This window comes from Rhincodon typus, chromosome 14, assembly GCF_021869965.1.
Source record: "Rhincodon typus isolate 14 chromosome 14, sRhiTyp1.1, whole genome shotgun sequence".
Taxonomy (NCBI): Eukaryota; Metazoa; Chordata; class Chondrichthyes; order Orectolobiformes; family Rhincodontidae; genus Rhincodon; species Rhincodon typus.
The window spans coordinates 14,546,550-14,555,796 of NC_063345.1; the positions used below are offsets into that span (position 1 = coordinate 14,546,550).

The 9,247-nt window shown below is 38.9% G+C and overlaps 1 protein-coding gene across 2 annotated transcripts in view; it reads left to right on the forward strand.

Moving 5' to 3' along the window:
* Positions 1–6,716, forward strand: part of atp1b4 (ATPase Na+/K+ transporting subunit beta 4) — a 58,653-nt gene extending 51,937 nt beyond the window's left edge. For both annotated transcript variants that reach the window (XM_048605242.1, XM_048605243.1), the window contains 2 exons: positions 2,165–2,257; positions 6,401–6,716. In XM_048605242.1, coding sequence (XP_048461199.1) covers positions 2,165–2,257; positions 6,401–6,562 — 255 coding nt within the window. In that variant the 3' untranslated portion in view covers positions 6,563–6,716. The remainder of the gene's footprint in view (positions 1–2,164; positions 2,258–6,400) is intronic.
* The last annotated feature ends 2,531 nt before the right edge of the window (positions 6,717–9,247 follow it).

Below are 9,247 nucleotides of genomic sequence, written 5' to 3' on the forward strand. Positions count from 1 at the left end.
ATTGAGTCCATATGATCGCATTTAAAATTATCAACACCCCTGAATTAAATATACTGGCTGCTGCAAGTTCACTGGGTTTCCCAACATAAATCTCTTCTTAAGGAGGAGTAGCAAGTGATCAATTTCCCCAAAGTTTTACTATCTGAAAGAAAACGTTAACATCAAAGAGCCTTTAAAAAGTATGGAACGCTTATAAAAAATGTTAGAGTTAGATCTGCTATAGGAGCCCACAAGGAATCGTCTGGTGTCAATGCCATCTTGCATCTTACCAACAACCCGTCAGTCTTGTTTCAATATTGTACTTTTATTTATTTTTCTAAACTAACTGATAATCTCTGGTTTTAAAATGCAATGCTTATGAAAGAGTTCTAGGCTCCATGCGTTGGCAGGTAGCTGAAGCCGAAAAATACAGCATGTTGCTATTTTTAAGTGTATTTACTGTTCTGAGGAGCACTTTTTTAAAGCTTCCCCAACTGTGCCAAATTCCAAGCGATACTTTGATATATGGCCCATTGACATGCTTTAGTTGAGTTTGAGTCAGTTGAGACCTTCATAAATCTTCCATGTTGTGCTTTCTTCTTTTTATTGTTGCTTTACTAGATCAAAACAATATGAGCTTTATTTACATTGTTTCATTTGTCCAGAGAGATGAGCTGATGCAATAGGTTAGCACACTGTCTTTAAACTCTGGAAGCTGGCAGTACAAACTAATTGGTTGAAAATCTCCTCACTCTCTGCATCTTGATGGTGTTTTTGGAGATATTAGCTTGGGCAGACTCAAATTGGTGCCAAGATGGCATGGTCCTACAACACAAACCTGTTCAAAGCAAATGATAAACAGTCCTCTAAGTAGGAAGGGGAACTGGGGAGGTTGCACAAGATGTGAAGATATTCCGACTGTGCTCTGTATGATCTAATGGGGGGTTTAAGGCACATTGCTAATGAAACATAAAGGTGAGATCTTCTCAGAACTTGGCTGCTGCATTCCTGACTAGGTGGTAAGTAGCAGTAGTAGTAAGTGCACAAAATGGAAAAACATGCAAATTTACGACATGCATTGATTGATGCCTGAGAAAGCTCACTGTTTTCTGCAGTGGAGGATGGATTGACAATAAGCTTCCTTCTACTGTGTATTAGTACATCACTGCTGGTGAAGTTTTAGGAACCTCTGCATGAGTTGGTTAATTCTAGTCATTGGTCTTCAGGAATAAACTACTCTCTTAGGTGTGACAATCTGAAATCTGAGCAAATTACCAATATTCAAAATATGCATGTTTTTGTGCCTTCATTGATCTGGAGATTCTATGTGTGGTTCACTTTGGTGTCTTGGTGTAACTCTGCTTGGAGAAGAGGTGGAAACGGCTGTTTTTTAGTCTCTGCTGAAGTGACAGCAGCAAACCATGGAAAACCATCTGAATATCAGTCAGGGCCATTAGCTCCAATGGTTCACTCTTTATTCTTCTAATATTCAGACAAAGTTAATTTAAATACTTAAAAATAATTCTAGCTGTCAAATGGCAAGTAGCCATTAATGCATTTTTCTGTGTTGGTTGACTAATTTAAAACCAACAACTCAAAAATTAACATTAGGAAAACGGTCGCCCTTATGCATGGTTAAATTAAAGAAAAACTCATCACTTATCAACTCAATTGCAGACCATTTCATACAAAAATGAAACCAAAATGTCTCAATATTACAAGCCAAACACTTAAACATGTTAGAGTTCTACCTAGTCTTTCTACATTGTGTAGAATGTATAATTTCTATGTACAATAGAAATTACTTATATGGTTTATCCAGAAACTACTACTGTCCATCTATGTAACAAAATGGTGTGAGCTGGAGAAACCTAACTGGTTAAGTACTGGGTGGAAAGTGGAGTAGGAACTTTCAGGCCTGCAAACTCTGTTCTATTTGATCATGGCTGAACTGCATTGTCATGTAGTTTAAACATCAATTGACCACATTAGTAGAAACCCTGGTTGGGAGCCCTTCAAAGATTCCAGTATTCCCAGCTATTTGAGAACATGATGCTTCCAGCCCAAGGTACTTCTGTATTTAAGGTGACCACTCTATTTTGATATATGCTTGCTAAAGCAAATCTTCACAGTACATAATGTCCTTTTGGAAATGTGGCTATAAGTATGCTCTGCTTCCTTTCAGAAAGAAAAGAAGAACAATGCTACAATTCACTTCTATCCAAATGATGGAACCTTTGATCTCACATACTTTCCTTATTATGGAAAACTGACACATGTAAGTGGATTAAAACCTTCTAACTCAGAAGCTGATTTTCAATGTTCTTTTGCTTCCTCTTGAAATGAGTGATTGATCATAATATTTACTGTTTTTTGACATTCCTTCTTTAATCCTGTGTGAACATTCAAGGCTTTGACAAAGGATGATATAGTATATTGGCCTTTATTAAAAAGAGTTAGGGATGTGAAAATAAGTAAGTCTTAATGTAATTATACGACCATAATCTATAGGAGCAGAATTAGGTCATTGAGCCTATCGCGTTTGCTTTGCCATTTGATCACAGCTGATATGTTTCTCAACCCCATTCTCCTGTCATCTCCCTGTAACCTCTGATCCCCTTACTAATCAAGAATTATGCACGGCTTTGGTGAGATCAGACACAGAGTATTGTGCATGGTTTTGGGTTGGTTTACCTAAGGGAAGATTTACTAGCATTAGATTTAGCTTACCACATGGTCACTAAATTGATGCCTGGAATGGGGGGCTTATCCTATGAGGAGGGATTGAATAAAATGGGCCTACGTTGCTGAGGTTTAAAAGTGGGAAAGGTGATCTAACTGAAACAATGTAAGATTCTTAGAGAGCCTTTGTTTATTCTTTTAATTGATTTGTACATTATTGGAACAGCCAGCATTTGTTGCCCATACTTAGACTGCTTTCTTAGAGGCATGTAAGAGTTAACCCGAAACCAATCACTGTCCAGAGATAGTAGGAACTGCAGATGCTGGAGAATCTGAGATAACAAGGTGTAGAGCTGGATGAACACAGCAGGCCAAGCAGCATCAGAGGAGCAGGAAGGCTGACGTTTTGGGCCTAGACCCTTCTTCAGAACCCTGCTGTGTTCATCCAGCTCTACACCTTGTTATGACCAATCACTGTCCACTTGGGTGTCATCTTTACACCAGACCAGATAAGGATTGGCAGAACTTCTTCCCTAAAGGTATTACTGAACACAATTATTTTTCATGACAATTAGTGATAAATATTGCGATCAATGAGACTAGCTTTTTTTTAAATTCTAGATTTTATTAATTGAGCTTATATACCACCAGTTGCTGTGATCAGATTTGAACTCATGCCTCCTGGATTATAGTTACATTGCCACTCTGCCACCATCCTGGCAGAGTAGCTGCTGAGAATAGTCTGTTTCTATTTCTATAATTTTATAGTTACTGATAAGAGGAGATGGAGAAACTTGATCAACTAGCACTGTGGTGACCCTAAGTAACCCAAAAAAGAAGAATGAGAGCAAAGTATGACAGATACAGCCAGAAGTTAGCCATAAGATCACATGATCATGGCGATTATCCAGTGAAACAATAAAGGTTAAAGAAATTGCATACAGCTCCTTCAGTGACTCTTTCACAGGAAGAATAGTCACTATTATTTCAAGTGCTCATTGTGGAAATAATCATCATTTTTTAACATCGCCTCCCAAACAGGATCTAGAAGACTTGTTCCTTCCTTAATATTTCATGGAATGTGGGTGTCAGTGGCTGTGCTAGCATTTATTGCCCATTCCTAATTGCCAAGAGAACTGTTAAGAATCAGCTGTATTGCTTTCAGTCTGGAGTCACTTGTGGGTTAGACTGGTAAGGACAGCAGCTTTCCTTCCCTAAAAAGACCATAGTGAACCAGATGCTTTTGCACAACAATCAACAATTGCTTATGGTGACAATTAGACTATCTTTTCCATTTTATTCCAAATTTTTAAAAGTTAAATTCTAATGTGCTAATGTGGGATTCAAACCCACGACGCCCCCCCCTCCAACAATAACCTGGACGACTAGTCCAGTGTCATTATCACTATGTCATTGTCTCCTCATGTCGTATGCATATGGCCTCATAATATAAAAGCAAAATATTGCAGGTACTGGAGAGCTGAAAATAAAAACAGAATGTATGAGAGAAACTCAGCAGGTTTGGGACCATCTGAGAGAAACAGTGTTAAGCTTTGAGTCTCGTATGAATCTACTTCAGAACTCTTATAGTACTCATGATTCAAAGCACTTAGTTAACAGTTAATGTTAATGGGAACAAAGAGGGAGAATCAATTTCCATTGGTGGAAGAGTCAAGAACTAGAGGATACTCATTTAAAGTGACTGGTAAAAGACCCAGAGAAATGAGGAAAATCTTTGTATGTAGCAAGTGTTTAGGATCTGGAATGTAGTGCCTTATAGTATGATGGAGGCAGATTCGGTACCGAATTTTGAAAGGGAATTGGATAATTATCTGAAGGAAAAAGATTTTACAGGGCTAAGGGGAAAAGGCAGAGGAGCTGAACTAGCTGTGTTGCTGCTACAGACAGCCAGAACTGTACAAGTGTGGAACCATGACCTCTGGCTGTTCACCCTCTCCGAGGAGAATGTCCTGCAGCCACTCTGTGACACCCTTGGTTTTGGCACCAGGAAGATAACATATATCCTTGAGCTATGACTTTGGCCACAGAAACACCTGTTTCCCTAACTAATGGATACCCCTATCACTACTGCTCTTCCTTTCTTCTTTCTCTCCGCCTGTACAGCCAAGCTGCTCCTGGGCCACAAGCCTGCACTCCCTTGGGGCATCAAAGCCTTCCCCCTCTATTTAGACTAAATTCCTCTCTAGCTTACTGGAACACCAGCCCAACAGGGTTCAGATGAAGTCTATTCCAATGGTCAGCCTCCTCCACTGGTGGTAGTGTCCCACAAATCCACTTCTCCTACACCAGTCACTCATTCACATTTATCTCTCAATATTATTTGCCCCAAGCTGATTTGCATGTGGCTCAGAAAGTCGAGATTATTATCTGAGGGGTTCTGCTCTATAATGAAGTGCCTAGCTCCTCAAATTGTTAAAACTTCATTCGTAGTTTTTCCTATGTTGTTCATCACTGCATGGACTATCATAGCTCATGCTGTTCTTCCATTGCAAGTTCCTCTCCAGATATTCTGAAATCTGGCACAGGGTATGCATTGGACTTTCAGTCTTAAATGGAAAGAATTATATCTATCCTCATAATAGTGCAGTCCCCTAGTAATTATATTCCTAAACATCCACCCTATTTGAATGGCTTTACTGGACCAGCCACATTAATACTCTAATCCAACATCAGGCTAGAGGTTGGGAATTCTGGAGGAAGTGACACAGAACTTGTTTCCTCAAAATCTGTTCACCATTTTGTAAGTACAAGTCAGGACTCTAATGGAGTACTCTTCATTTTGCTGGATGAGTGCAGCTCCAATAACACTCAGAAAGCTCAATAGTAGAAAAGTCAGAGTAGCTCTACTTGATTGGCACTCTCTCCATTCATTCCATGCTCCAGTAGCACACCATGGCTGCAGTGTCTACAAGATACTCTGCATTAACTCACCAAGACTCCTTTGAGAGCACCCCTCAAACCCACAACCCCAGCACCCAGAAAGATAAAGGACAGCAAATACATGGAGTGGGGCGAGACAGTGGTAAGGTCACAGAATAGGAATCCAGAAACCTAGGCTAATGCTTCAGGCTCACGGACTCAAATCCCACCGATGGTACCTGGTGGAATTTAAATTCAATTCATAAAACTGATTGTTGCAAAATCCCATCTGGTTTACTAGTGTTCTTTAGAGAAGGCAATCTGCCACCTTTACCTTGTCTGGCTGACATGTGACTCCGGACACAGATCAATGTGGTTCAAGAGTAATTAGGGATGGGTAGTGAATGCAAGCCTTGCTAATGATGTCTGCCTACCATGCAAGTTCCTTCCAAGTCTGATACGATTCTAACCTGGAATGGTGACTGGGTGAAAATCCTCGAACTTTTTATCTTTTCACTTTTAATAGTACTATGGGTATATCATTACCACATTCTGAAGGGCAATTAGTGATGGGCAATAAATGCTGGTCTTGCAAGCAACACTCACACCCCATGAATGAACAAGAAAAGAAAGTGCAAGGTCACATGTATATTTATAAAGTTAGTAACAGAATCAGGTTTTAAGTAATTATTCTACACTCACCACCTTTAATTAAAAGCACTTGAGTGCATTTTCTGATTTTCTTATTAAATCTTACGTATTTCCATTTTAGTGGCAAGAGGCGTGTCTAGAATAAAAGTTAGAGCTTGGATTTTTAAGAAACTCTGATGTTTCACTTCTTGTCTTTTAATCGTTCTAGGTAAATTATTCCACCCCCCTTGTGGCCATGCAGTATGAGAATATGAAGAGGAACAGCGATGTGAGCATTCAATGTAAAGTAAATGGGCCTGGCATCAAAAATGACATCTTTCAAGACCGATTTTCTGGCAGGATTGTTTTCACACTTAATATTCAAGAATAATGTAAAATGAAAGTTCCTTTGCGGAAGATGTAGACAACGGTGCAATATGTGATGATTTGATTTCTCTGCTGGGAAAGACTTGTATTAACTAGCATGATTATTCTACCAGTAAGGCTCACAAATATAGCAGCTTAATCCTTCCCCTCTTAAGTTACTGAACAGCCAAGAGATTTATCTGAAGATAAAATCAGACTTTGTTTGACTTTGGTTTTGGCAGAGGTCACTGATGGAACATATTTCTGTAAAGTTTCCACAATGTCAAATCATTACAACAAAACCAAACAATTGTCAAATTATAAAAGGTTAAGTTGTGCAGTTACAAATACTTTAATGAAATTATTATTGTTTTACTTTGCAGAGATATTTTGGACCTTCAGTAATTATCCAATGTTTTAATTTTGCCAGAAATGTCTATATTCTGCATGGAGAGGGAAATAAAAGTTTTATATTGATGAGTAATTTTTCGAGTTATTTTCTGTCTGGGCATGCCTAGTATGTACTGTATAAAAGATATCAGTGTCTCACCAGTCTCCATAACAAAAATCTCAAGATCAAACACTGTTTAAGAATAGCAGGATTGGGTAAATTACTTTGGTGTCCACTCATGCAAAACTGAAAGTCTCATAAGAACACAACAAATGACTGAAGGCAATGTTGATTCTTGAAGGATTCTTGCTTCTTAAATTTAATAAAAATCTAGGACATGAAAGTTCAAAAATGGTTGAATTTGCCTTTGATCAGTTAATGCTGCAAAATAACTTTTGCTAAAAACAAGGCCGAAAATTCTAAAAGAGAAAATGTTAAAAATGGGGTATTTGTAAATAGTTTGCAGCACACTCAGGAAGGTGTTCCACATTCAGGTCTGATACTCAGGTCCTGCGGAGTGGTGTTCTGCTTCGGCATCTTCATGGATCCGGCCCGGCTTCCTTGAAGCGGCTTCTTTGGTTTCCTCGGTGGCATGGTGATCCGGCCCGGGATTCGACGGTTTCAATGTCGGCTTTCTCAGCAGTGCAGAATGTGGTTCTTGTCTTTTCCTCTACCTTGGGAAGCCATGAGCTGTGAATTAAACAAAGATGGTCTTTGTCTTAACTTTTTTTGGTGTACGATCTCTGTTATTAATATAGTCGCCAGACTTAAATACTTTGCTGTATTTTTTGTAAAGATACAGGTGTACATGTACTTCTGTACATGGATAAATTACAGCCTGCCCTCCGGTGGTCTGTTATATCATTTCAGCTGTTGCTCTGTTACAGCTTTTCCAGGCTAATGCAACAGAAATTACACTTTATTGAACAATTTTAAAAGAAAATTGTAAAGACTATCTTTTAAGTTTTTTTTGTTGATTGTGGACAGAAATGAGAAAAGGACTGTTTTAAAGAACGAAGGATTGTGGAAAGGACTACAGCACTTTTTAAAAATCATAATACCCATTATAATAAGTACTGTTTACACTGGTGTTTGCTCAAGCAGTGGCAAGGTGTTTACTGCAGATGAGCGGAAAGCAGGGGCCTGTATAATGGGAGATTTGGCCGGCAACAAGTAGTTGATTGAGCTGTGGCGTGTTGACCGGTCGAAGACAAAGGCCGTCTGTCTGCACATAACTATTGCTCGTGGGTTTGAATGTTTGATCAGAAGCCATCAGAATTCTGGAAAGGAAGGCATGGCCCTTTCTCTGCAGTAAAAATAAGGAGGAAAGCCTTTTTTAAAAATTTCTTTCCAGTATTTGGGTGCAAGCTGTGGCTTTTCACGAATAAGTAATACACTTATTATGATAAGTGTGAACTAGTCATTTTGTGCCTCCTGTAAGCAAGTAGAAGTACTTGGAGGAGGAGGATTGAGGAACAGCACGTCCCTGACAAGCTAAAAGGATCATCTCAGTGAACAGGGATCAGTAAACTGTCTTCCCAGTCTTTCCTGCCACCCACAATACCCACGATTTCTTTTTATCCATTTATGTCTGCCTGTAAGGGAGGCATTGTATGAGGGGTTAGAGTTTTAACTAGAAGTGTTATATGTCAATGGTTCATAATTATGTGCCGGAACAGGCAGTCCCTGGGTTGCGAAAAGGTTCTGTTCTGGAGTCCATCCACAAGCTGATTTGTTTACAAGTTGGAATACAATGCAGGACAATGAAAAGCAGCTGGTCATAAGTACAAAATGTTTATATGTCGGGTCTTTAAAAATTAAAACCACGTATGGGATCGTGATCATAAGTATGAGTATTTGCAAGTTGGATATTCGTAAAGATTCATAGCTAGAATCTCCTGGTGTATAATAGTAATTATTATTAAGTACAGAAACTGGTCTGTACTTTCTGTTAACCTGGATCTAAAAGGTTGTGAAATTGTAGAACTTTTATAAAATCTTTATCTTTAGTGAGGGCTCCAGAAATAGTAAGGTTTGATTTTTATCATGCTTTTCTGCTGAGGCAAGTTGTATATAAAAGCCAATCCTTGCCTTCTGGTCTTGAAAACCCGCCTCTTTGTTGACAACAGAAGTAACTACAACTAGTTACTGTATATCAGAAATCTTTAGGAGAAATTGGCCTTTAACTGACCTCAGACATATTTAAGCAATCTCACAGAATCTTGTTTCATTTTACCACAGAGGTAATTTGGTGCATTATGTTTGTGCTGGCTCTGGCAAAAGCAATTCACTTAGTGTCAGAGATAGTAGGAACTGCCG